Genomic DNA, 27,866 nt, shown 5'->3' with positions numbered 1-27,866 from the left:
AAACACGTGAAGCTGGCAGCTCCCACTACATTGCTGTGACCAAGAAGGGTAAAGGAATAGCATTACTACTTGTTATTGGGAAATCCCTATATACATTGACCTCCCTCCTCAACGGACAGGCAAACCTGCAAAAATGCTCAACCCTTTCTCGCATTCGAAAAGGCACCCTCAACATAACCTCTCGAAATACTCAGCTTTATTTCCCCCCGATAATACCTCAGCAAATAAGCCACACCAAGAACAAGAGTATCTCATATCATCAGGGTCGAAAGTAAGAGTATCCCATATCATGCTTTCTCCCTATCTTTGTCTTTGTCCTTGTCCACACCTGCAGGACAAGGAGAAAGAGAGCAGTCAGTCGGAACCTGAAATCAAACCTCCAATTTGGAACTGACTGCCTGGAGCCTTTGCCTGGTTGCTTACTTAGCATTGCTCTCGAGTACTCATCCTCAACTGCTGTCAAGGTCACGAATTCCATCGGCAAATACCTCATGACAATTGATCAGATATTGGCTCTTTACACTGAAGCTGCCAAGCGTGGATGAGTCACTATGAAGGAATGTTCTGAAGGACCATTAAAATGCAAAGGTTGCACACCACTTCTGCCATGCAAAAGATTGAAGCAGAAGGTTCAACGGTGAGCTGAAACAGATCACTACAGCACGACACATTTCCATACCACATTCATTATTCCGTCAACAGCAAAAGTATCCCATATCATCAAGGTCGAACGTACTCTAGATTTGATGGACTTGTTTTGACCCTCAAATTTTTGAGTCGGCCTTATACTCTGAAGGGCACCAGAAAACCCTCCAGCACAGTTCAAGAATAAGCTTGTGGAAAGTTACTTCTTCAAAAGCAAAAGTATCTCATATCATCTCTTATCCATTTGCTTCTCCTTATCATGGCAGTTGAATGAGAGACAAGGAGAAGGAGAACAATCAACCGGAAGCCGAAGTCAAACCTCTGATCCTGGGTTGCTTACTTGGAAGTTTGACTGCTTACCTTGTCTGTCACCTCTTTCGGCAGATCTCCTAGCTCGGCGACTTGGGGGACTCCTACTATAGGGTTTGTATCACACTTGACTAAGCCCGAAACTACAACTAAGCTTTAAGTGAAATTGATACATTACCTTGTGCGTCAACATCAGCTAAGTACACCATTCCCGGATGGAGGAAAGGTACTTCCAGAGAAGGGCAGATGAAGATCAGACCACACTTCGGTACTTAGAAGTTTCGTGATTACTCAAGGGATTGGATCTTGCAAGTCCCCAACCGAGGAGTTTCCCTCACTCGGGAACTTAGGGGAGCACTGTTTGTACCATACTTGACCAATCCCGAAACTACCGAGCACCGGCCAACGCTATACTGTCAAGGACCCAGAAGAGTTCCCCTCCGACCAGGAGGCCAATCACTACTCGACACGTGTCAAGATTAGAAGCCAATCAGAGCGCAGCACGTGTCGACATCAAGAACCAATCATAACATGACACATGTCAATGTGACAAAGCTACAAGTTTTTCTATAAATAGGGGTCATTCCCCCACAATATTGCCTAATGCCATTTGTGTTAAATCATTCACAAGAACTCACTAAATTGAGAGCTTGATCCTTTGTACTTGTGTAAGCCCTTCACTACTAATAAGAACTCCTCTACTCCGTGGACGTAGCCAATCTGGGTGAACCACGTACATCCTGTGTTTGCTTCTCTGTCTCTATTCATTTACGTACTTATCCTCACTAGTGACCGAAGCAACCAAGCGAAGGTCACAAAACCTGACACTTTCTGTTGTACCAAAGTCTTCGCTGATTTTGTGCATCAACAGATAGTTTTTCTCACACATTGCACTAATCTTCCATTTCTCATTCCTTTTTAGCTCAATAGAAGGTGCACCATACTTAATGGAGTGAGACCACACTGCCTTTCTCAACTGTGCATCATCTCTGAACTTTAATCCCCTTTCAAACTTTGGATCATCCATGTCGACTTCTTCATTAAACTCAGGGTAGATGACATTATCATCACATTCTGAACCTGAATCGTCAACATTGTGCAGGCTATCTGAGTCTTGTCTCTCATCATCAAGGGGAACATCTTCTACATCTTTTGCATCAATAACGTCTTCTGGATGTTGGTTCCCAACCCTTTTACCCTTTTCAGCATCTCCAACGACATTTTCTACAGCCGTATCATTTACTGCACGACGATCATCATCTTCCAAACTGTATTCATTGTCCACAAACTCATTATCTATAATGTCATCCTCTGCATTTACTGCCACAAACAATGCATATTTGTTAAAAACATAAACTTTGCAAAAATAATTGAATACTAAAATTAAAATTGTAAAAATAAATGTTTCAAAAATTTTACCTTCATTAGCTTCTACTTCGGTCCCTTCATTAACTTCTTCAACTTCGTGACCTTCTGCAGTTTCATCACCTTCATCATCAGCATTAAGATAACCATCTTTAGCCTCAGCTCCACTTCCTTGTCCTCCCTTAATTGCTTCAGCCTCATGTTCATCATCACCATTGTAGGCTATGTCATTCAAAAGACATAGCCGTTTTTCTAAGTCATCCGCACCCCTTTTTGCTCTACCCTTCTTCAGTTTTGATCCACTTCCCTTGGTAATCGAAATTGCCACCCTCGATTCCTCAATATCTTCTATAATGACACCTTTTTTTAATATGACACTCCCATCTAGATTCATCAAAAGCTTATGTTTCAAGGCAGCTTGCTTCAGACTTAGATGTTCTAGGTATATTTCTATTTCCCTAACTCCTGGAACATACTTGCACATTTCACCCACATCTTGGTCCCGTTCAATAAGCCTTAATCCCTCACAATAAGGCATCCCAGGAATCCTATAATGATACAACATAAACCCATCATATCCTAACTCCTTAACCATTTCATCAATCTCGAAAAAAGACATGAAGTCTTTGTCTACGTAATCAAACCAAGCCTCAAACCCTCCCGTATATGCACTTTCAGACCACTTCCCACCGTGGTTAATTTTAAGGCTAAATAATTCGGGCATGCATGCAAAGTCAAGGAGAAAGGTGAAAACAACATAAAATCCTGGAGGCACATGGGTAAAAAGGTGAAAACACTAGTAGGACCATGAGGAAAAAAAGTGAAAACAAAACCATGGGGACCATGAATACAGTTCCACCTTTTTTCCTAAAACCATGAAAAAAAGGTGAAAACAAGACCAATGGGGGCCACGATTGAAGACAAAACTACATGCATAACCCACTACAAAACACAATTCCAGAAACTATAGAAAGAAAAAAAAGGGATTGGAACTCACAGATCCCTAATCCCTAAAATTCAAAATTGAAAAATCGGAAAGCCTAAACCCATATTATATGCACTTCAAAAAAGGTAGGTTACTTACGATAAAGTGGTGTTTCACCCACTTCGATCCTCTTTTTTTCCCACCCCATCGCTAGCAATGGCTTCACGACAATCTTTCCTAGAAACGTGTGCGCAACGTACGATGGCGTGCGAGGTGGAGCAACGGCGAGGTCGAGTGACGGCCCGTGGGTAAGGTTTCGAACGAAGGTGGGGGGTCATGATTTTCTGGGGGAGTGAAAAGTGGTTTCACTTTTCACTTTTTCACTTTTTCTGGGTGAGATGAGAGGTCGCGAATTTTGAATTTTGAATTTTTTTTTTCCATTGAAACCCCTTCTCTAAAAAAAAAACCACTTGGACTCATGTGGCGCCCAGTCATTGTCCACATGGGCGCCACGTCACAGTTAACGGAAGACTTAACAGTTTGACTAACGGATGTATGAGACTGTCCCAAAATTTACACTTTAGGTATGACTCTGAAACGAAAAAAACTTGATGTACTAAATGTTGAAAACTACGAAATATGAGGGTAGTAAATAGTCTTTTACCATTTTTCTTAATTTCTGGTCATTGAATTGAATGGATTGAAGACTATCAAACAACAAAAACTAACACAGGTATATGAATAACACCACGCTTTCTTTATCATCAAGTGATAAAGACCCACGTGAACAATGTAATGAAATTGTTATTGACATTCCAAAATTTTCATTTTGCACTCTAAACTTTTCATATGTAAAAGAAAAAATACAAGTCCCAGCGCAGAACGTTGTCAAATTTGATTCGTTAAGCTTCATTTTCTTGAATTTGCCCCAATGAATTGATATGCCTCTCTGTCTTTGCATTCCTCGGATTTGATTCATCAAACAAATAAAGCAAAGACAAACTATTAGCTTGTTTGTTTCTTTCGTGGATCTGGATTCCTTTCACAGCTAGGAAAGCAAGAGAGCCGCATGTTAAAAAGGGTGATTAATAAAAAAACCATTTAACTTTAATTTATGATGTTGTAGAGAGTTTATAAAAAATGACACTTTGAGAAAGTTTGGCTATCGTTTTTGTTAAATTAAAATAGACTAGCATACTGGCACACATAGTGTGTGTGAGAAAAAATTTTATTTTTGTTTTTGAAATAGAATGAGAGAGGAAGAGAGCCATGGAGAATGTGGAAGTGGGAAATTTTTTTAATTTTTTAATTTTTAATTTTTTAATTAGAGATATGTTAGGATTACATGTAGATGAGGCTTTGAAAAAAAAAACAGCAAAATTTGGTTGTGTGAAATTACATTGCTGCCCCATATTTCTTATTCATGTTCTGTTTTAATTAGAGGGTTAAACTGGTAATTTCATAAGATTTTGGTTGACGTGTTTTATTAATTAGTAGAGATAAGTTACTATGTGTTGAACGACGGAATGAAAAAATTGCAGCCAACATGAAAGTCAAAGATTGATTGCTCAAGAAAAAAAAATATCAATTTCAATCCTCTGCGAATTGTATGATTAAAAGGAAGTAGTATTCTTCATTGCAAAATGAACAATCATGGCTTACTCCACCAAACAATCTCCAACAACATTCCTCTCTGCTTGGGAGATATTCTCACCGTCTGTGTGAGTAGTTTTCTTTTCCATCCATTTTCGGAGTTGCCAACTGTGGATGCAAATTTCTTCCTCCTTGATCTTGGACAATTTTGCACCTACAAAACAATTAACATCTTAGGTTAAGGCTAAGAGCCTCACGCGCCCACGATGAATGGGGGGGGCCTTGGCCGAAGAACCTCCGATGTCAAAGTTAGAATTTAGAGAGAAAAAGTGTTTAGAGAATTTTGGGATTTTTGCCAAAGTGTTGGAAATTGGCCTTTTGGTGAGAAATGAGAGTATATTTATAGGGATAGGAGGTGGCTAGGGTTTTTTGGGTTTGATTTAGGTTTAATTAGCCAATTTATTTGGCTATTAAACATAAAATGAATGTTTTGGTGGTTTTTTGTATAATTGGCTAATCAATGTCACAAAAAAGGAAAATTATGGTGAAAAAAGAAGGAAATGGCCGGCTCCCTTTGGAGAAGGGATAACCGGCCTTTAGGGTGATTTTTGGACTTAATTTGGTGATGTAATTAGCCTTTAATATATTGATTATACTAATTGGTTGAGGATGTTATGGAATGTTTGAAATAAATGGCTAATTGAATAAGGAAAAAATGAGGTAAAAACATATATGGAATGAAATAGGTTTTGAATTGTTACCCATTTTGGGTACTCCTGACTTGGTTGATGGATGATTCTCCACTGCTCGCGTGTAGGAAACCCGGTATGCCTCGAGGGTATTTTTGTCCTCTTTTGTCCAAAAGTCCACGTGTCGCCTAGTGAATATTTTTGGCTCCACAAATGCCCCTACACCTGTTGGGCTGCTCGCAGAAAAGGGCAGCAGGTGTAGAGATCTTCTTGCTTTAGGAAACTTAAGACTGCTTTCTATTTTGATGTTGATTCTCTCTTTAATAGGAAATTAGATCCTTCTAGGAAAATGAAATAAATTTCTCTCAAAGCCTATTTAAGTCCACTTTAAGTGGGTTATTAAATCAACTTTGGAGAGCGATTTATTCTACCCTACAAGAGAGAGATAGCTTAGAGGATATTTGTTCCCCCTCCTTTAGCAATCTTCTACATTTTGCCCGTGCAAATGACCGTCTTTCATTGCTTTCTTCGTCTTCTTCGTGCCGCACCAATGTAAGAAAAATTTAATTTTTCTTGCCTTATTCTTGGATAGTGCTATTGCGGGGTAGCCGTCGGGGTGGTGCGGCACGTCGGCTGGCAGAGGCCAGTAGCTGGCTCGGCATGGGTTGAGGAGATGTCATGGCAGGGACCACTGCTTGGGTAGATTGGCTTGGCTTGAGCCAAGGGCAGCTTGTGCAGTTGGGGTCGAGGATTGTGGCGTTGGGGCGCAGTGCTAGGCGAGCCGCATGGCTCATGTCCTTTGGGCTCTTGGACTTGACTCGTGCCAGGCTGGCGATTGAGAGAAATAAGGAGATTGCGGGTCTCATGGGCTGCTGAAATGTTGGGCATGCAGGTTTCCTGCCTGCTGGAATGCTGGGTTGAGCTCCCCTGCTGAGTACCATGAATGTCGTTGGCTGCTTAGTCCTTTTTGCTAAAAGAAAGGTGGGCTGCTCTAGAAAGAGGAGGTAAAGAGGATCAAGGCGGATGCATTGGCTCGTCTGATCGCTGTCGTGGAGCTTACTATGAATGAAGATGGAAAGAAGAGATCTTCCCCGCCTGCTCATGAGATGCCAGTTAAGAAAAAACTAAAGACTTTTTCTGCTGCTCATGAGGGTCCGCTTGCTACCGAGAGGTATATGATTGACATGACTTCTTCCAATGGGAAGAAAAATAAGGCTGCTAGATCTGAGCATGTGGCGTCTTCCATGTTAAGAATGGCAAGTACAATTATGGATAAGATTGCTCAGCGTAAAGGTTTTATCATGCCCCCAGTGCCGAAGTCTGTACCAGGACGTTCTTTGGGAGCCAAGTCCGGTTCACCTTTGTAGAGGCTTGCTATTATGAAGAGTGGTAAGGTGGACTCTGCTGCTAAAGTGGCACCAAAGCCTGCTCCCTTTGCTGCTGAGATTGACTCGCCTCAGATTCAAGATCTTAAACTTGCAATTTCTGAGCTTCGTTTTGCTGCTTATGCTAAGAAGGGAGTGGATGAGCTTCTCTATTTATCCAGAAGACTTGCTTGCTTTTATTTTTAAGGCTTCCATTGGTGAAGTAGTTGGAGAAGTTAGTGCCCAGGCTAGGGCAGCCAGGGGTGAAGCACCGGATGATGTCGCTGCTAAGAGCGTTACGACTGTTGAAGGTGTGGCGACCGAGTAGTCGTGGGATGTCCAAGCTGCTGTAGTGTAGTATTTTAGGTAGCCTTTAGGATTTTCTTTGTTTTTCCTTGTAGCTCTTGTTTTGCTTGAACTCCTTCGGCCTTTGCTAGTTGTTTATAAACATGTTTTCCTTCGTTTTTCTTCATCTTCACTTCTTTTGTTCATGCCCTAACCTTTATACTTGATAGACCAGTGGCAGGCATGCTACTTTTTTATAAGCAGACAAGCTCGTGTAGCCTATGCAGCCGTAGGTGTTGGTGTAGAACTTTGCAAAGTTTTTAGCCATAGGGTTGGCAGCCGGATGCCTTACTTACAGAAGCAGACAAGTCCGCGTAACCACTAGGTTGTTAACCTTGACTTTCTTCAATTCCGTAGGTTGCGTAGCAAGTATCACAACACTTTAGGACTTGGTGTAGGTTGTTCCGCGCTTGGCAGAGGTGAAGCTTATCGACTACGTAACATGTCGGCAGTGGATAAAACTTCGTATATGTGCGCTAGCTTGTTTAACCTTTCATAAGAATGTGCGGTTGCATAAGTCTAGCGCGGCTTTACTGCTCGAAGGGCAAGCCGTAGACAGTCTTCCGGAATCCGTAGGCTACCTTAGTGCACTCGGTAGCAGCTTTAGGATTCCAGGGCAGCCGTCCATATGTACTGCGTAATGTGCCCTCTCAATCTCTAGGGCCCGGTTCCCCACGGATTAGGCCAAGAGACCCAAAATCCTTCAGTTAGCTAAGCCTTGAAAAAGACCATTGCGGTTACTTCTAGGATTCCCGGCGCAAGCCATCGTGCATCTAGTTATACTAGGGCAGCCAGGCTCATCCACGTCTGGATATTCGGAGTGTAAAGTTTATCCTCCCGTCTTGGAGAGCTGACCCATATGGGTGTCGGGGAATTGGTTTACCCTCTCGCACTGGAGAGCAATTAGTTTACCCTCTCGCACTGGAGAGCATGGTTGGTCCCTCGGGGGGCGTAATTCCTGCGATGGGTCCCTAAGAAGGGCGCAGTCTTCTTTTGAAGTGCCGGAGTGATCAGTTGTTATAAGCATGCAGCCGAGCCAAGTTGTGATTACTTCTGAATTCCTCATTGAAAAACGAGTGAAACGAACGAGAATTTAGCTGTAAGGTAGGAACTGCATAACAACTGGATAGTCTTTGACATGTGAGGTGGTGCCCGTCGAGCTTTTTGAGTCTTCGGGCTTTGATGTAGTGGGAGGTCACACATGGTACTTCTTCAGATTGTAGGCGCTCCACTACTTTTCGATCTTTTTATCGTTTCCTGGTAGCGGGGGTATAATTACTCATGCCGCCTATTCTGCTGAGCTTGTACAGACCTTCCCATATGAGATCCATCTTTTTGGATGTTTCGGCCTGCCTATTGCCTTGAGGATATCTCGGCATGGACATATGCTGCTTGATGCCATATTTTTTGAAGAACTTCGCCAAATGTTTACCCACGAATTGCAGGCCGTTATTGGTGACGATGGATTAAGGGATGCCAAATCGGTAAATGATGTTCCTCCATATGAAGCGCTCTATGTCCGTCTGAATCGTGGTCGTCATGGGCTCTGCTTCCATCTATTTGGTGAAGTAGTCGGTTGCCACGAACCACGGCTGCTCGCGAGCCTTTGTAGTTGGATGCGCCGTTGACATGCGAATGCCAGAAATCTCCATTGAGGGAATATGTGCGGCTAAAGTGTGATCGACTGCCTTCGGGGCATCGTTGGGCCGAGTTGTTACGTTTGTCAGAAAACTTTGCATCTGCCAGGGTCTACGCCTTTATCGTCGCCGGTTTGGATTCGGAGGAATAGTGCGTCATGATGATGACTGCAGGTAACTGTAGAATACAGGTAGTCGGGCCCCCAGCTCTTCTCGCATGATGGTAGAGCTTATTGCTACTTTAGATACCGTCAAACATGCGAATAAGTCCTCCGCTGCTTCTAGGGAGGTGATGTAGGGTACTTCTTCAAGTCCTTGAATATGCATTGGCGAGCCTCATCCCAAAGTGCATGCTTCTCTGCTAAAGCAAAAGAGTATGCCAGAGTTAGATCTTCTTTCATGATCAATTTTTCGAATAGCAGGTGGTCTGCTGGAAGTCCTTTTTGGAAGGTTGCTCTAGCTATCGAGTCGTTGCATCCGACTATTTTTGCCTTCTCTACTTTGAACCTCCTCACATAGTCACGAAGTGACTCCTTTGGGTTCTTCTTGACGTCGCACAAATGGTCAGACTTTTTTTTGATCGAGCGATAGGATGAATATTCTTTGGTGAAAACCAAAGAAAGTTCGTAGAAATTCTGGATGGATTGTGGCGGCAGGGTGTAGAACCAATCTTGCACCTCGCCTTGTAAAGTGGTGGCGAATATCTTGTACATGAGATCATCGTTGTTTCGATAAAGGATCATTGCACTTTGGTAACGTTTTAAGTGTCTCTCCAGGTCTTCATCCCCTTTGAAAGATGTGAAATGTGGCATGCTGAACTCGCGTGGAGGCTCTGCCTGCTCGATCTCCTCCGTGAAGGGTGACATGCTTATCTTGGTTATGTTCTGTCGTAGTGCCTCGTCAGTGACCTCGTTGCGTTAGAAATCATGTAATCGCTTGGTCAAGAGTCTCTCTACTTCTTCCTGAATTTGCCTTTGTTGGGGTAGCGGAGCTCTGGGCTGCCCCCAGTCATGACTTGCTGGTCTAGGCTGCTCTTCCATGTGTTTGGCTCGTCTATGCCGCGGATACAGTGCATGTGGTGCGTTCCCAGTAGGCGATCGAGTTCTTCGCAGGCTGCTGGTTGAACTTGAGCTGGATTGAGTGACTGCTTCTTTCCGTCCGTCGTGCTGCCTACTCTGATGTGAGGTGGAGGACGCTCCTTGTGGGCTTAGCTGCGAATAGACACTTTGCCCGGAAGGTTGTTCATGTTGACTATCGGAGTATGACCCTAACCGTGAATGTATGCTCATCCGTGGGCCTAGTCGAAAGTGAATGCTCCTTCGCGCTCTAAGACGGGAATGTACACTGCCCAAACGTTCGGCTCGTGGTTGGTCGAGTGGCTGCTTACCGGGACGTTGCTGGAAATATCCGTCTGCCCTTATCCTACTTCGGGATACCTCGTCTGGGGCACGTTGGATCCCGATGCGTTGCAAAAGTTAATTCACCAAGGTTGTCTGTTGTGCAAGGGCGCTCGTCAACTCTATGACTTGTCGAGACAAGTGTTGTTCGCCATTTGGATTGGAAGAGCTTGGAAGGAATGCGCCTCCTTGGGCAGTGGAAGGGTGGTAGACTCTGGGCGCGAGATTTGAGTTGGGAAATGTCAAATCCGTGAAAAAATGTGGTGAGAATGCTCCCGGCTCGATGGTAGGTCCAAATGGTTGAGATAGTCTTGGGCCGACTTGGGCTGCTTGGAAAGCCACGGGAGCAGTATGGGCCTTGAGAGTGGGCTGCTCGTCGGGAGCAGGCTGGGTCACGAGAGCAGGCTGCTTGGCAGGAGCAGGTTGGGCCGTGAGAGTGGGCTGGACCACAGGAGTGGGCTGCTCGTCGGGAGCAGGCTGGGCCACGAGAGCAGGCTGCTTGGCAGGAGCAGGCTGGGCCACGGGAGTGGGCTGTTCGACTGAAGCAGGCTGGGCCACGGGAGTGGGCTGCTTGATGGAAGCAGGCTGGGCTACGGAAGTGGGCTGCTCGACGGAAGCAGGCTGGACCACGGGAGTGGGCTGCTTGATGGAAGCAGGCTGGGCTACGGAAGTGGGCTGCTCGACGGAAGCAGGCTGGACCACGGGAGTGGGCTGCTCATCGAGAGCAGGCTGGGCCACGAGAGCAGGTTGCTTGGCGGGAGCAGGCTGGGCCACGGGAGAGGGCTGCTTGTCGGGAGCAGGCTGCTTGGCAGGAGCAGGCTGGGCCGTGAGAGCAGGTTGCTTGGCGGGAGCAGACTGCTTAGAATGTGATGCAAGCGAATGCGAGGCTTGGGCCCGGGCCCGTGCAAACTTGGATGGCACGACTTGGGCCGTGGCCTTGGTGTCGTGAGCCTTGGATGGCACGACTCGAGCCGTGGTGAAAGCACCATGGACCTCACCACGGGTGGCTATCGAGGTAGCCACCGTGGTGGTTCCCATGGTGGAAACTCGTGGTGGTGGTGCTGCTCCACTTATTGTCGCATTTAGCCTCACGGATCTCCGCAATCCCATTTCTTGAACATTAGAATTTTCACTCGTGGAATTTTCTAAATTTCTAACCATTATATTTTGCTTATACGTTTTATCAAAGAACCTTTGCAAGTAAAAAATTCTAATAATAAGAACGTATGAAAAATATACAAATGGACTAGAAAATAAAGAAAAAACCTTTTTGTGCGAGAGTCTTCTACGAGTATGGATTTCAACTCTCAATGAAAGCACCAATTTGTGGATGCAAATTTATTCCTCATTGATCTTGGACAATTTTGCACCTACAAAACAATTAACACCTTAGGTTAAGGTCAAGAGCCTCACGCGCTCACGATGAATGGGGGAGGCTTTGGCCGAAGAACCTCCAATGCCAAAGTTAGAATTTAGAGAGAAAGAGTGTTTAGAGAATTTTGGAATTTTTGCCAAAGTGTTGGAAATTGGCCTTTTGGTGAGAAATGAGAGTATATTTATAGGGATAGGAGGTGGCTAGGGTTTTTTGGGTTTGATTTAGGTTTAATTAGCCAATTTATTTGGCTATTAAACATAAAATGAATGTTTTGGTGGTTTTTTGTATAATTGGCTAATCAATGTCACAAAAAAAGGAAAATTATGGTGAAAAAAAGAAGGAAATGGCTGGCTCCCTTTGGAGAATGGATAACCGGCCTTTAGGGTGATTTTTGGGCTTAATTTGGTGATGTAATTAGCCTTTAATATATTGATTATATTAATTGGTTGAGGATGTTATGAAATGTTTGAAATAAATGGCTAATTGAATAAGGAAAAAATGAGGTAAAAACATATATGGAATGAAATAGGTTTTGAATTGTTACCCATTTTGGGTACTCCTGACTTGGTTGATGGATGATTCTCCACTGCTCGCGTGTAGGAAATCCGGTATGCCTCGAGGGTATTTTTGTCCTCTTTTGTCCAAAAGTCCACGTGTCGCCTAGTGAATATTTTTGGCTCCACACCAACCCTCGCCGTGGCTGGGGTCGATGGCAGTTTCCCTTTTTTTTCTAGCTGCTTTCTCCTTTCTGTCTCTCTGTTGCTTTTTTCCCATTTCTCTCAATCCCGATCTTGTCTGTTTTTCATGGTCCATCGGTGTCCCTCTTCCTAGACCATCTTCATTTCGATCCGTAGCCACTACTAATCGTGATTGTTTGAGTTGGTGTGTAGAGTTCTGATTTTCTCACCGGTACTAGTGTTCACAACACCACCACCTTCTATGCTGTTTGTTTGTACATTTGTGTTGTTAATAAAGCTTTCATCCGGGCTTGTGGCCTAGATCTTGGTTGTTTACCAAAAAAATAAATGAACAATCATCATTTGACTGTAAAGATGGTAATTGTATCAAATACATGTAAGTCTACGCAAATCCGTAAAATTCTCTCCTATTACCAAGTCAATTGGGTTTTTGTTCTCTAAAATTTCTAGGTTTAAAGGGCTTTTATTTAGGATAATGTTAGGAAGACTAAACTTGAAGACAAAATTTGCAAACTAAATGATGTGCCTCCCTAGGGATGAACACGTTTCTCAACGTTTAAGTAATAAACCAATCATAAACTTTTATGTCTTTTAGTTTCCAAAATTTTGTCTACAATTCAGTCTTCCTATAGCATTAGCCATTTATTTATAGTGTATTTTACCAAAGGGTAATGCAACCAAAGAGTAATGCAAATTTTGTCTATAAATTTAATCTTCCTAGTATTATCCTTTATCAAAACCCGTAAGTTTTCTTGATAATATTGATTGTTTTGATTCATTTTATTTTTTAGCATTTTATTTTTCCTTTTTTCTTGCGAAAAATTTGTCATGCCATATGGTATGTATAAGTAGCTTGTAGACGGCTGATAAATCACAAGAAAGGACCTCTTGCCTCTTGTCTATCGTCTAGAGAGAGAAAGAGAGAGAGAGAGAGAGAGAGAGAGAGAGAGTGAGAGATTTCTTGCTAGCATGGAGTACTCAAGTGATAGTGATCTCTCTGAGCCCATGTTAGTTCCCAAAACATCTTCATTACAGCAGATAGTAAGCTCGGAACTGGAAGACACACTAAACAACACTGACCTCTCAAACTTTCAGCGTCTCCGAACGGCCACGTGGCTCGAGACAAAGACCCTGTATCGCCTGGCAGCTCCGGCGGTGGTGGTTTACTTGCTCAACAATGTTATATCCATGTCCACCCAAATCTTATGTGGTCATCTTGGCAATCTTGAACTTGCTGCCTCATCTCTTGGCAACACTGGGATTCAAGTTTTCGCCTACGGCCTTATGGTATACATAATAATTCAACCTACCCTGTTAACACTAATTTGTTTTTCGAAGCACGAAGTGGATTGGTAAAGTTTTTTTGTCAGATATGTTTCATGGTGTGTTATTTTTAATTACCACATACATGTTTAACCAATTAATTCATTAACTGGATTAATGATTTAAATTTACAGTCTGTCAATATAACATATATCATATTATCTTCGGTCATGAATCAGATATACAAGTAACATGTGTTTTTAGTGCAGCTTGGTATGGGTAGTGCAGTGGAAACTCTATGTGGTCAAGCCTATGGAGCACATAAATATGAAATGCTGGGCATATACATGCAGAGATCAACAATCCTCCTCGTGGCAACTGGGATCCCACTTACGATAGTTTACATCTTCTCCAAGCCCCTCTTGCTAGCCCTAGGTGAATCAGCCTCCATCTCAGCCGCAGCCGCGGTTTTCGTATACGGTCTGATCCCTCAAATATTTGCCTACGCTTGCAATTTCCCCATACAAAAATTCCTCCAAGCCCAGAGCATAGTGTTCCCTAGTGCCTACATCTCAGCAGGTGCACTTGTGGTGCACATAGTGTTAAGCTGGGTGGTGGTGTACAAACTGGATTGGGGTTTGCTGGGTGCGGCGTTGATGCTGAGTTTTTCATGGTGGATTATAGTGGTGGCACAGTTTGTGTACATCGTTTGGACTCCAAGGTGCAAGCGTACATGGAGAGGTTTTAGCATTAGGGCATTTTCCGGTCTTTGGAGATTTTTGAAGTTGTCTGCAGCATCGGCCGTAATGTTATGCCTTGAGACTTGGTATTATCAAATTATAGTCTTGATTGCTGGGTTGCTTGAAGATGCTGAAATTGCCTTGGACGCCCTCTCTATCTGGTAAGCACCAAATTAAGAAAATTGGCCAAATTAAGCACTTTTACAAATCCATAATTGTTGATGATCAATTTTTTAATGTCTTTAATCTAATAATTATGCCATCATATTTTTATCGCTATGTTGTTGATATTTAATTAATACTTATCATTTTCTGTGTGACCAAAATTAGCAGATTAATAGCGAATTAAGCTAAAACAAAGAAAATAATTAGTAGAATTTAAGAACGATGTGCCATATAAACAAAAAGCCAAAACAAAGAAATCAATCAGTAATGGTCTGGTCCTACCACTAGAAGGGTTCACCATCGTTCGGTCGTTCCTACTCTGCATAATTAGAACCACCCAAAAGAGCAAATTAAATCCTATAATATTTGCGTACATGTACATATGCATGCCTGTGGACCTTAGGCTGGTAGCTGCAACAACCAGTCAATTTGTGTTCTGACCAAAGTCAATTTTGCAGCTGTTTTTTTTTTTAATTTTTTTAATTTTTAATTTTTATCCTTTCCTGTAATGGAATATTTAAATAATGCAGCATTACCATAACTGGATGGGTGTTCATGGTTTCTGTGGGGTTCAATGCTGCTGCAAGGTGAGTTAATTCACATAATTATTTTGGGGACTACTTAATTATTTACTGAAACTAACAAAACCCAAAACTATAATCCCCCTGACTTATGCAGTGTGAGGGTCGGGAATGAGCTTGGGGTTGGGCATCCAAAAGCGGCTGCATTTGCAGTTGTAATGGTAACTACAAGCTCCTTCCTAATCTCGGTGGTCTGTGCCATAATTGTACTTGCATTGCGAGATGTCATAAGTTACATTTTCACTGAGGGGGAAACAGTCTCTAATGCAGTCTCAGAACTTTCTCCTTATGTTGCAATATCTATCATTCTCAACGGTATTCAACCTGTTTTGTCAGGTAAGTGAAATTTCACGTTAAATATATAGGAAATAATTTTTGCACCTTCGTTTTCTTCTTTTGCACTCCTCCTTTTGTTTATACATTTTAATTACTAATTAACTTATTTAACCTAACAAAATAAAGTACTAGAATCCTTTTGCTATGTATATACATACATTCACTTAAATAAAATAAACTTTACAAATTAAACCATAACTTTACCTACCTAGTCAATATGTTGAAAATTTAGCCATGAAAGCAAGATAACCCATCTGAGTCAGGTGTAAACAGTGGCATGCATGGTTGATTAACTTGAATGAGAGATAACTGACAAATATTCTGTCGGTAATGTTTATCAGTTTAAGCAAGACTTTTTAAATGAGTATATCTTGGTCTCCCTCTTAGACGTACTTTAATTCTTGAAATAAAACTCAAATTTTAGATTCTAAATTTACCCCAACTTGCTTCATTCCTGAAGGTAAATATGAGTTAAAACTTAAAACTCATTTTTGGGACAAATTTAGATCATGATTCCCCCTGAGTTAATGAGACTGGCCCACTATATATGTGTATTTTTTTAGTTTTATATTATAAAATCATTGAATCCAACTGATAAGATCTAATTTGATCAAATCTAACGGTTAAAAAAAAACATCTAACGGTCCAAATTTAAATCCAATGGCTAAAGTAATTAAAAAATTATTTTTTGTGTTACATATTCTTTCGTAGTGTTCCACGAGTTTCATGGTGCTAGTTTAGTGATTTTTCAATATTTATTGGAATCTAAATATTTTTATATTAAAAATGTCACATCCCGGCCCGGGCCCTCACCATATCCCTGGCTTGACTCCACCGTAGCACGATTCTTTCGTAGTGTTCCACGAGTTTCATGGTGGTATTTTAGTGAATTTTCAATATTTATTGAAATCTAAATATTTTTATATTAAAAATGTCACATCTCGTGCTTGACTTTACTGTAGCACGATATTGTCCGCTTTGGGCCTCGACCACGCCCTCACAGTTTTGTTTTTGGGAACTCACACGAGAACTTCCCAGTGGGTCACCTATCATGAGATTGCTCTCACTACGAACTCGCTTAACTTCTAAGTTCCGATGGAACCCGAAGCCAGTGAGCTCCCAAAAGGCCTCGTGCTAGGTAGAGATAAGAATATACATATAAGGCTTACATGATCTACTCCCCTAGGCGATATGGAATGTTAGAAATCCACTCCCCTTAGGGGCCCGACGTCCTTGTTGGCACACATCCGGCCAGGGATTGGCTCTGATACCAAATTGTCACATTCTGGCCCAGGCCCCCACCACATCATTGACTCGACTCCACCGTAGCACGATATTGTCCGTTTTGGGCCCGACCACGCCCTCATGGTTTTATTTCTGGGAACTCACACGAGAACTTCCCAGTGGGTCACCCATCATGGGATTGCTCTCGCTGCGAACTCGCTTAATTTTGGAGTTCCGATGTAACCCAAAACCAGTGAGCTCCCAAAAAGCCTCGTGTTAGGTAGAGATGAGAATATACATATAAGGCTTACATGATCCACTCCTCTGGGTGATGTGGGATGTTACAATAAATGTTCAAAAAATTAAATTAAAATAGTCTACATAATTTTTATTTTTTTAAGTTTCTTTAAGAAAAAATTTATCCTAAATTCATTCTTTAATAATCGCGGGTTAAAAATTTAACCCAAAAAGATTGGAGGAGAAAAACTATTCTAAGTTAAAACTTAAATTTTCTGGATTAAAATTTTTAAATTTTAACTCAAAGGTTAGAGATGATTTGAAGGAAGGTGGTCCTTGACGATGCAAAATGACTTATAAATTAAAGAATAATGTCAAGAAGATAAAAATAATGAGAGATGACTCTACAAGACAAAAAGTCATTAGTGGCTAGATTCCTTGTACAGACAATATAAATGGAAAATGAATAATATCATTTTAATTTCTTACACACTTTTATTTAATTATGGTTGAGGTTCAGTAAGCATCATGCTGGCTCAGATTTTGTTTAACTTATTCAATTTGATGGCTAGAAACAAAGAGGTGTGTGAAAAATTAAAAAGAGTGAAAATCATTTCCCTAGTAGAATATTAGATTCATCACCTTAATGTTGTGATGTTTTACAATAAACTGTGTGGCTGCTTAATTACTTAAAGTACTATCTACTCGCACATTTTAATCTCTCACACACTCTTTTAAATTTTTTGTTATTAATCTGCTTCAATTTATTTATTTTGATGGTAAAAATTTAAAAAAAAATGTGCGAAAAGTAAAAATAAATGTGAATAGCACTAATCTTGATTTCTTACTTAACCCGGTGATATCGATCTTCTCTTACTACTCAACATCGTTAGCGATGGACTAGTAGTTGAACATCCAAATCATACGTGGTCCTAATTTTAGTTAATTTTTTTAATTCTCCTATCATTTTCTGTTGGGACCAAAATCCGCATTTTCTTTTTGGCCCTTTTGGATGTGATACTTCATTTGTGGGTAAACATAAAGGGGTGGCTGTTGGGTGTGGATGGCAAGCATTTGTAGCATACGTTAACGTGGGATGCTACTACATCGTTGGCATTCCATTGGGTTGCCTTCTTGGCTTCAAGTTCGACTTTGGAGTTCAGGTATTTCAACTTTTAATGTCATTTTTTTCTTTACATTTCTCCTATTGTAGTTGTTTTAATTATAATTTATATCTTCTTTTTTCAGGGAATATGGGGTGGGATGATAGGAGGTACTTTTATTCAGACTGTTATCTTAATGTGGGTCACATTTCGTACTGACTGGAACAAAGAGGTTAGCTTTTAAAAAATAATTAAACATCTTTATAAGTTTTATTGTCAATTAAACAACCATATTATATATATATATATATATATGTATGTGGTGAATTTATGAGCAGAACGGAGTCCCGCTCCTAAAGGGCTTCCTATATATATTTGAGTTCACAAATATATAGTTACCTCATGCATGCATGCAGAGGGATATGTTCATGCACATAATATATAACATTCAAATTGTTTTCCAGGTTGAAAAGGTAAGGAATCGTTTGGACAATTGGGAAGACAAAAAGGAGCGTTCTCATGAGGATCTTCTGATTAATTAGAGCAGCTCAATCACATTGAACATGTCAATGCATGGACCTTTGAGCGAGGAGCGGCCGGTTCTCTTCCATTCTTGCGGTGGCCTACACCGATGTCACAACAAATGCCCCTCACCATTGGTATTGACTTGTTTTATGTTGCTAACATCAACTTCATATTTTGTTTTCGTTTTCTTTTCATAATTTTTTTGCATAAGGTCGATTTTACCATTTTCCTTTTCTTTTTTATAATTAAAATCGGAGGTAGAAGGGAAACTGATCGGAATAGATTTATCACCTTAATTTTGTGAGATTTACAATAAACTATGTGGCTGCTTGATTACTTATTGATTTGATGATATGAATCTTCTCCTACCACTCAACATCGTATGCGATGGGCTAGTAGTTGAACATCGAAATCGTACGTGGTTGTGATTAAATTCTATTTTTGTTCTCCTATCTTTTACTATTGAAACCAAAATCTGCCTTTTGCTTTAATTTGGCCCTTTTTGATTTGATATATTTTATTTTTGGGTAAAAAAGGGGTAGCCGTTGGGTGTGGATGGCAAGCATTTGTAGCATATGTTAACGTGGGATGCTACTACATCATTGGCATTCCATTGGGTTGCCTTCTTGGCAATTTGAAGTTAGATGTTAAATTTTCTTTGTTTCCAAAGAATGAGTCAAAATTATTTCTTCATTATATATTGTAGGACTTACTGTTACAAAAACTGTAAAAAAATGTGTAAATTGGTTTGAGTGCGGTATGTGATTGATGGATTGTGGAAGGGATTTATTAAATAAATCAAATTAATGGACGTTACTAGGCTATGCTTTAAAAAAAGGTCCGGGAAGGCGTCAATTCCACCTTAGGTAAAACTCATATGTTGAATAAACTTGCCGTCTTTTTATCCTATTTGGCACTTTTGACATCTCATTTGAATATAGTCTTAGACCAATTTTACTTGCTATGCATGGAAAATTATTGTATTTGTAATGTGTTGATTAATTAATAAGGTTCCTTACTTGGGGACAATTTTTCATTAATTAATTTCACTGGGTGGATTGAGTAACATCCAAACGCAACAATCAAATGTCATACTTACTCACCAAAAATATAAGCAAATATATGTCCGACTAGCCCAAGACCAAGAGTCGTACACAAAATTACAAATGATGGTTGATAAATCATAGATGGTATTTTAATTATCAATGAAAAAAGAGTGGATCCAAATTTTGAAGATTGTATATCCTAAAAATAAAATGTTGAGCAATCATTCAAATACTAGCCTTTATGCACGTGCGTATTTTAATTATCGATGAAAAAAGAGTTGGACCTGGATCAAAATTTTGAAGATTGTGTATCCTAAAAATAAAATGTTGAGCAATTATTCAAATACTAGCCTTTATGCACGCGCGTGCAGAAGGTATTTTTTGAATAACGGCGTGCTACGCACGACTTACACGTTTTAAATGTATTTATATTCATCATCGTTAAACTCTCCCATCTTTCAACTCTCCCACCTTTCACAACTCTGCAGCTCTGCTAGGGCTCCTATACATGACACATACTTCCCCCATCGTTAAACTCTCCCATTTTCAACTCACTTTCAATTGTATAGTTAGAAATAATACCTATTTGAAGTAAACACAGAGTTACAAGGGCTTATTTCTCAAGAACCCTTAATTCTTAAGCTATGTCGACATAATAAGCTACGTATAGCAAGAATGGGAAACTGTTTGAGGCGCAATTCCGCGATGGTATGGGCTGAAGACGACAACTGGATTGACGTTTCTCAGCTTCAGCCTGATGATAAAAGTGCACACAACCCAAAAAAGCATAGGCTTCTTGGTGAGATAAGATCATATTTATCATCTGGAGCTTCAACATCTTCATTTTCTACTAGTACTAGTAGTATTGGAGGAGATCAAGTGAAGATCAAGATTGGAAAGAAAGAGCTGGAGGAGTTGGTTAAAGGAGGAGGAAACATGCAGGGTCTTTCATCTGTGGAACGGCTATTAACTTGGGTCATGATCAACGGCCGTGATGGTCATGATCAATACTATGATGGTCGTGATGAGATGGACAATCAACGGCCCTGGAGGCCTGTTCTCCAAAGTATTCCGGAAGTTAATTAATAGTGCATCATCAATATCACCATGCAATGGTTTTCATGAGGAATAACTTTAGACCATAGATTTTAGGCCAGAAATGAAATTTCTAATGTGATGACTCTTTTTTAATTCTTCCCTTCTTATATCTACAGATTCAAATTTGTTTATATGTACAATTTCATTTGTAGTCTATGTACATATATGTATATATATATATATATATATATATATGAAGATAAATAATTTTTTTATTATTTACTTCTTTTTTTTCATTTTTTAAGTTCCTAATGATTTAGAAAAAAAAAATTCTTCAATAGGACATGATCACATCATCATTCGAAAGGAAACTCTCACAAGCGAAAGGCTGGTTATGATGCCTAAATGCACCGCAGTGAGAAGACTTTGCACATGGACTTTAGCTAGACTGATTTTCACCTGATATTTGTTTGGTTGAGCTTATGACCCATACAAATTCAGCAAATTTTCCAAATATAAAAACTAATATGTTTTGATTGGAGGGATATTGGAAACTTTATTCCATGAGCTTCCTATTGTCACTTGGAAGGATATTGTTCAATGGAGTCCTCTTCATAACTAGTGAAAGTTGATGCTTCACCTTTTTTATATATCTCAATCATGTACGGCTTATGGTTGAAGACAAGGTGTGGATTCCCTACTTCCACGGCATAATCCGCATCATTAGGATTCTCCTTCACATTAATCATGCTAATCATTCTCTTTGCTTTTCAAAACAAAAAACATAACGGATCATAAGCCATCATAAAAGTTAGAAATGACCCAATATCAAGCTTCAACTTTACTCTAAAAATCCAACTCACTTATTTACCATTTAAAATCAAAATACTAGTTATGCAATATCATGTTTGTTTCAAGAAAAATAAAATCAGGGGCACAATGTGACCTTATTAAAATTCGTTGTCAGAAATTTCAGTTTGATCAAAATAAAAGTAGTATCGTACAAAGTGAAAAGAGAATTGTTAAGGGTATTCTCTTAAAAACGATATTTTTTATGGACTCTCTGTCACCTCACAGTTTAACGTTAATTCGCATGCCAACATTGTAAAATATTGTGCTAAAAAGTTAAGGTGACAGGGAGTCTATAGAAAATCATACAATTTTACTATTTTTTCAAGGTACAAGAAAATAGTTTAAAAAATCGACGATTAAATTTTGCATAAAATCTATACCACACCAACATGATATCTTTAATTAAAAAAATTGCTAAAAAATAGTGTTCCACAACTTCTCAATTTCATAGCCTACACAAATGAGCACCAGAAAATTTGAGAGCAATGGCCGCTTTAATGGAAAGAGATCCTTTCGGGATCTCTTTCATCAAGGGTCACCGAATTAAGTAATTCGGACTCTTGAAATTTGATTTAATAGTTAAAAACATATGCTCTCTTTAAAGGTTATAATAACATCAAATTTTTTTATTTCAGATTATTTGATATGGTGATGCTAGTGAAAGAGATCCGGAAATGATGTTTCCGGCTTTAAAATTTTCACGAACGACCACCACGACGCTAGGAACTTTCACACGTGTTAGGCGTGCGAAATAGCTGGTGTAGAAAGTAGGAGTCGCCAGATGTGGGTGGGGAGGGCGAAAAAGGCAATGGATGGCGTTAATGCACTAGTGCTCTTCTATCCGAGTATTCTGTTCACTGTGGGGCCTACTCACGACAACCATTACTGCTTCTGTGGGCCCCACCCCACTTCCAAGCTCATTCATGGCTCCTCCTCCTCTGCTCCCCAGTCCCCTCCCTCTCTATCTATCTCTCCCCCCATCTTCCTCTTCCCACAATGTCTCCTCCTCCATTTCCTCACCTGCTGAACCCTTTTCTGAATTCCAAGTCTAAAGCTTGAAAACGCTGCAGTTCACTCTCTCTCTCTTTCTGGTTTCACTATTTGGGAGCAAGGAAATTGAAGGCTGGAAGGAAATGGTTCTTCTGAGGCTCACTGCCCACATCTTTATCCTGTTCCTAAGTGAGTTTCTAACCTTTTTTTTTCTTTCTGTTCTACTGGGTTCTGTTTAATTTTGCAAACAAATTGAGTATTGCCTTCCGGGTCATGGTTATAATTGCTTAAGTTGGATTGGTGCAACTGGGTTTTGTGAAAGATTTGTGCTTTTTTATTCGAAAAAATGTGATCTTTGGTATGATGTGCACCTCAGATTTTGTGAAACATTATTGATCTTGATTTCAGTTTGCAAAGAATATATGATGCATTTGGTTATCGGATTATTGAAGTCCTGTTCTTGTCCTGAACTTTGAATCTAGTGCTTATTGTAAGGCATAGCGCCGATTCTAGTAACTGTTTAGAGTGAATTATGATATCCCAGGTTGTGTTAGGGTTTTGATTGCTGTTTGAGCAAGTATAGGCTTGCCCTTATACAACTTTGTAGGACATACATTAGTGCACAACTGCGGATTTAAGATTTCACCGTAATTGATATTTTGCTACATTGTTAGTTCATTGAGACATTACTTGTGTTCATGGAGTCACATGCTTTATAACTAAAATTCATTAGTTGCCTTTGGCGCCGGACTGGTTTGTCTATGGCTTTAGAACTGCTCTAAAATTCATTAGGAAGTTATGCGTCTTAAACTTTTCTGATTGTGATTTGTGTAGTTTTGCTGTTTTGTTATTACTTACCAATGCTCTTCGTTTTATAGGCCTCCATGTATGTTGTTGCAGCACGTTAGATTATCTTAAAGATCCAGTCTTGTCGATTAAGCAAAAAGATTCTATGTTACCAATGATCTCTCCTACAGCGACTCCTCAGCCCTTTCTTCCCCTTCTTGCTCCTTCACCATTGGCACCATATACTAATACCACCGTCCCAAAATTATCAGGTTCCGCCCTCCCTCCCTATTCGCTCCAGTTAAACTAAATTCCCCTTGGCATTTTGTGGTTTTGTTCTCAAGTTACATACTTTTCTCGTTGATCCATGCCTGCAGGACTCTGTAGACTAAACTTCAGTGTTGCTGAGAGTTTGATGAGTGTGACCTCAATTGATTGCTGGTCCGTTTTTGCACCATTACTGGCTAATGTAATGTGTTGTCCACAGTTGGAAGCCACTCTCACAATTCTCGTTGGTCAATCCGGTAAAGAAACCAATGTTCTTGCTTTAAATGGAACAACTGCTAAACACGGTCTATCAGATATTGAACAGATTTTGGTGGGCCAGGGTGCAAATGACAGTCTTGCTCAAATATGCTCGGTTCATTCATCAAATCTGACTGATGCATCTTGCCCAGTCTTTGATGTTAATGAGTTTGAGGATACAGTTGATACTTCAAAGTTGCTTGCCGCTTGTGAGAAGATTGACCTTGCGCTCAAACTTGTGAGAATGCCATATTAGAGGCTGCTACAAGGATTGCATTGAAAGCTTCTGATCTTTTGAGCACAGATGGTGCTCATTATCTGATACCGGATCGATTAAGTAAAGTCAACAACAACAACAAAGCCTTTTCCCACTAAGTGGGGTCGGCTATATGAATCCTAGAACACCATTGCGTTCGGTTCTGTGTCATGTCCTCCGTTAGATCCAAGTACTCTAAGTCTTTTCTTAGGGTCTCTTCCAAAGTTTTCCTAGGTCTTCCTCTACCCCTTCGACCCTGAACCTCTGTCCCGTAGTCACATCTTCGAACCTGAGCGTCAGTAGGCCTTCTTTGCACATGTCCAAACCACCGTAACCGATTTTCTCTCATCTTTCCTTCAATTTCGGCTACTCCTACTTTACCTAGGATATCCTCATTCCTAATCTTATCATTTCTCGTGTGCCCACACATCCAACGAAGCATCCTCATCTCCGTTACACCCATTTTATATACGATTAAGTAAAGTCAATGACTGCAAAAATATGGTCCTCCGGTGGCTGGCAAGTAAACTCAGTCCTTCTCGTGCCAAGGAAGCTCTAAGGGGACTATCTAATTGCAAGATTAACATGGGTGAGTTTATAGTAAAACATGGTGCTACATAGGACCTCCATCAAATTCTGTAGTTTTCTTTTATCTTTTAGTTCTTATTTTTTCTAAACAGAAAAATGGAAAATTATAGTTATTATGTTAACCGGTTGAAAATGGGATATTCATACATTTATCTAGAAGTTTCTTAGAGTTGTCTCCTAAAACTGTATCAATGAATTAGTGCCAGTGGTCAAGGAAATATTATTGCATATATCTTCTTATAGACTGTCTCTCCTATTTTTATGATTTTACCAGGCTCTTTCTTTCTGTATTGGAAGGAATTTTCTTGGCACTTCTATAGGTGGATTGCCATCTCTATGAATATGGATCAGTCATATAAGAGATATCATTGGAGTTCTAGCTGTCTGCCTTCATCATATTCGGGGCTTACTCCCATCTTGTGAATGTTGATTATTATACGTGATTTTTGTGTGAGAGAGAAATAGAAATAGAGCAAGAAAAAGAATACTAGTTTATGTTTCTGCTCTGCATCTTGTATTTTACTTGGAGATGCCAATCTTCGATTGGAGTATCTGATCATGTATTTCTGTCTGGTGTTCACTTCAGCTTGCCCCTGGTTTTCCCTGACATGAAGCATGTTGCAGTGGGTTGTGGGAATGGGATAAGTAACCGGACTGCATGTTGTACTGCCATGGAGAGCTATGTGGCCCACTTGCAAAAGCAGAGTCTCATAACCAACGTGCAAGCTTTGGATTGTGCTGCATCACTGGGAATAAAGTTAAGAAAATCAAATATTATCGAAGATGTGTATAGCCTATGTCATATAAGCCTCAAGGATTTCTCTCTTCAAGGTTAGTGCTTCCTCTGTTCCTGTATTTTCTTTAACAAATGATAAACAGCCTACCATGGTGCTAATACAGATTGTGTGCTTTATACATGTCAAAATCATTTGGGGATGGATTTGCACACTCAGTTGGAAATCAAGGTAATAAACTTACTTTCGTTTGTATCACCCATTATTTTAGCGTTCTCAAAGAAAAAAAAAATTACTGTATCCGAAAGAAAAAGTTGCATTTTTTAATTTATTGTCAGAATAACTAATTTTGACTTTGCCAATGATTGTTGAGTTGTCAATAATTTCATACCAGTGCTTTTTCCTCATTTCTTGCTAATCTTGTAAACTGGTCTTTCGTTCTACTTTTGCATCATAGTGTCTGGATGTCTTTTGCCGAGCCTGCCTTCCGATGCAACATTTGACAGTTGAGGAGTCAGCTTCCTTTGTGATTTGAATGATAACATTCCAGCTCCATGGCCCACCTTTCAAGGCGCAGCTTCATCGTGCAATAAAAGTACGTGCAAGCAAGCTCTTAGCGTTTATTCATTGCAGTGGAGTACCCTGCATTTGCAATCCCATTACATATTCAAATTGACACTACTTTTTCGTAAGGCTGTATTTTCCTTTTAGTAGTGCGCTCATGATTTCTGCCTGACTTGTCTGAATTCCAGATGTCAAGATTCCTGCACTTCCTGCGGCAACATCTGCTGAAAGTAGTGAGTAGGTTCATTCGTTAATCTTCATAGGTGATAATTTCGTTTATTTCAGCAGTCCCCATGTGCAGTATGTAAGGCATGCTAAGTTTGTTTATCCTTATGAAAATTATTTGGTAACTAGTCACAGAACTCTTCGAGCATTATATACATAGAAAACCACAGTTCCCCTAGAGCCTTGAATTACGAATGTTTTTTATAGACCTTTTTTTTCTTTTTCTTCCTCCTCTTTAGGCTTATGAGTTTAATCTTAAAACATGTGCTCTCATGGTCTCCAGGTCTGTACCATGATAATGTGATGCTTTCTCTACTCCTTGCTTCCGGGATGGTCCTTGTGATGCTTCTGTAAATAAGTTTCCCTTGAGGAAAACGCGCCAGTCCTTGGAAGGAAAACTCATGGTTGGTTCGTCGTTTATACAAGTCACCCCAAGCTAATCGATATAAGATTGTCGTGAAAACTGGGGAGAGAAGCTATGATCTACGGCAATCTGACTTCAAGTTTGTGCTTCCAATCCTACTGATTCATGATTCTTTCTTGCTTCTGTGATAAAATTTCTGTAAAAAATTAGGAAATCGGGGGTGGTTAATTATATTGTAAACTTAGATGGCAGACAAAGTATAATCTTTACTTCTTTTACAAGTGATGGACCAACTCGACCATGTATTGTACTCATTTACCATGTATTGTAGGTTTCCAGTAATACAGTAATTTATTTGTTGCTGTACTTTTCAGTAGTATGGACACCGAAGGCACAGGTGTTTGCCTTCGTTGATTCTGAACGATTCGGTTCAAATTCGGGTGAATAGGTCTACATCGGCCAACTGGTATAACTCACATCTGTCATACTGAAATGTGTAATACTGAAATGTGTAATGTGGTAGTATTGCTAGTTTGCCTAGTTTAGATAAGATTGATAAATGAATCTACTGATTTTGAAAGCTTACCTCTCTCATGGCTTTCCAGTTTTTCCAGTCTATTGACCAGAAAATTTTAGTTACATTCAGATGAATTAAGTTGCATGCTTTCTGCCACTTAGTATTATAGTCTAGTGTTTTTCCTCTTTACTTGTAAGTGAGATGTCTTAGGTTCGATTCCCGTCAAAAGCGAATATGAACCACATTATTGCTAGTCCATTATGAGACTAAGCCCATCATCCTCCCTTTAGTGTAGATAATATCATTTGTTCAAAAAAAAAAAAAAAAGATGCATGCTTTCTCATTAATGTTTTTGGGTGATGTTATCTACACACTGTATTTTACCTCCTCTACATTTTTCTTAATTTCTGGTCATTAAATCGAATGAATTAAAGATTATTAGACAACAAAAACTAACACAGGAATATGAATAACACCACCCTTTCTTTATCATCAAAAGATAAAAACCCACGTGAACAATATAATGAAATTGTTATTGACACTCTATGCGCTCTTTAAAATAAAAAATACAAGTCCCAGCGCAGAACGTTGTCAAAGTGATTCGTTATGCTTCATTTTCTTGAATTTGCCGCAATGAATTAATTTGCCTCTGTGTCTTTGTATCCGTCTGATTTGATTCATCAAACAAATAAAGCAAAGACAAACTCTTAGCTTGTTTGTTTCTTTCGTGGATCTGGATTCCCTTCACAGCTAGGAAAGCAGAGAGCTGCATGTTAAAAGGATGATTTATAAAAAATAAGGAAAACTAATGAAAAAAATTTAAAAATTTTGAGTTTTAATAATAAGGACAAAATAAAGGGTAAAG

The 27,866-nt window shown here is 39.9% G+C and overlaps 3 protein-coding genes across 6 annotated transcripts; all 3 read left to right on the top strand.

Annotated features, from left to right (window-relative positions):
* The first annotated feature begins 13,217 nt into the window (after nt 1-13,217).
* Nucleotides 13,218-18,892, top strand: LOC139195839 (protein DETOXIFICATION 40-like). Of its 2 annotated transcripts, none has more exons than XM_070821566.1 (7): nt 13,218-13,629; nt 13,870-14,506; nt 15,041-15,097; nt 15,189-15,427; nt 17,933-18,051; nt 18,137-18,223; nt 18,456-18,892. In XM_070821566.1, exons 2-7 carry the CDS (start codon nt 13,881-13,883, stop codon nt 18,531-18,533), a joined length of 1,206 nt encoding a protein of 401 aa, XP_070677667.1. In that variant the 5' UTR covers nt 13,218-13,629; nt 13,870-13,880; the 3' UTR covers nt 18,534-18,892. The 2 variants fall into 2 exon arrangements, with proteins under 2 accessions (XP_070677667.1, XP_070677666.1); XM_070821565.1 differs by having other exon boundaries at nt 13,222-13,629; nt 13,875-14,506.
* Nucleotides 18,893-20,267: 1,375 nt separating this feature from the next.
* Nucleotides 20,268-20,648, top strand: LOC139196293 (uncharacterized). The gene has a single exon (XM_070821984.1). The coding sequence runs from the start codon at nt 20,268-20,270 to the stop codon at nt 20,646-20,648; it is 381 nt and encodes a 126-aa protein (XP_070678085.1).
* A 1,614-nt stretch (nt 20,649-22,262) lies between these two features.
* LOC103428480 (uncharacterized GPI-anchored protein At1g61900-like) lies at nt 22,263-26,850 on the top strand. Of its 3 annotated transcripts, XR_011580889.1 has the most exons (7): nt 22,263-22,631; nt 23,321-23,500; nt 23,606-24,598; nt 25,184-25,432; nt 25,789-25,926; nt 26,084-26,128; nt 26,404-26,850. XR_011580889.1 is itself a non-coding variant. In XM_070821571.1 (4 exons), the coding sequence occupies exons 1-4, from the start codon at nt 22,586-22,588 to the stop codon at nt 24,705-24,707; spliced, it is 630 nt and encodes a 209-aa protein (XP_070677672.1). In that variant the 5' UTR covers nt 22,400-22,585; the 3' UTR covers nt 24,708-24,837. The 3 variants fall into 3 exon arrangements, 1 of the variants encoding a protein (XP_070677672.1); XR_011580890.1 differs by lacking the exons at nt 25,789-25,926; nt 26,084-26,128; nt 26,404-26,850 and adding an exon at nt 25,551-25,566 and having other exon boundaries at nt 22,366-22,631; nt 25,184-25,428; XM_070821571.1 differs by lacking the exons at nt 25,184-25,432; nt 25,789-25,926; nt 26,084-26,128; nt 26,404-26,850 and adding an exon at nt 24,690-24,837 and having other exon boundaries at nt 22,400-22,631; nt 23,606-23,991.
* Nucleotides 26,851-27,866: the final 1,016 nt, after the last annotated feature.

The sequence above is a fragment of the Malus domestica genome, chromosome 05, assembly GCF_042453785.1.
Source record: "Malus domestica chromosome 05, GDT2T_hap1".
NCBI lineage: Eukaryota > Viridiplantae > Streptophyta > Magnoliopsida > Rosales > Rosaceae > Malus > Malus domestica.
This window is presented reverse-complemented; position numbering and strand designations above follow the sequence as displayed.

Coding starts and splice junctions, on each gene's coding strand:
- LOC139195839 (XM_070821565.1), top strand. CDS start 13,312: ATGGAGTACTCAAGTGATAGTGATCTCTCTGAGCCCATGTTAGTTCCC. Junction 13,630..13,874: donor TTTTCGCCTACGGCCTTATG/GTATACATAATA, acceptor TTTTTAGTGCAG/CTTGGTATGGGTAGTGCAGT. Junction 18,052..18,136: donor AGTTCGACTTTGGAGTTCAG/GTATTTCAACTT, acceptor TTCTTTTTTCAG/GGAATATGGGGTGGGATGAT.
- LOC139196293 (XM_070821984.1), top strand. CDS start 20,268: ATGGTATGGGCTGAAGACGACAACTGGATTGACGTTTCTCAGCTTCAG.
- LOC103428480 (XM_070821571.1), top strand. CDS start 22,586: ATGGTTCTTCTGAGGCTCACTGCCCACATCTTTATCCTGTTCCTAA. Junction 22,632..23,320: donor CATCTTTATCCTGTTCCTAA/GTGAGTTTCTAA, acceptor TTCGTTTTATAG/GCCTCCATGTATGTTGTTGC. Junction 23,501..23,605: donor CACCGTCCCAAAATTATCAG/GTTCCGCCCTCC, acceptor CCATGCCTGCAG/GACTCTGTAGACTAAACTTC.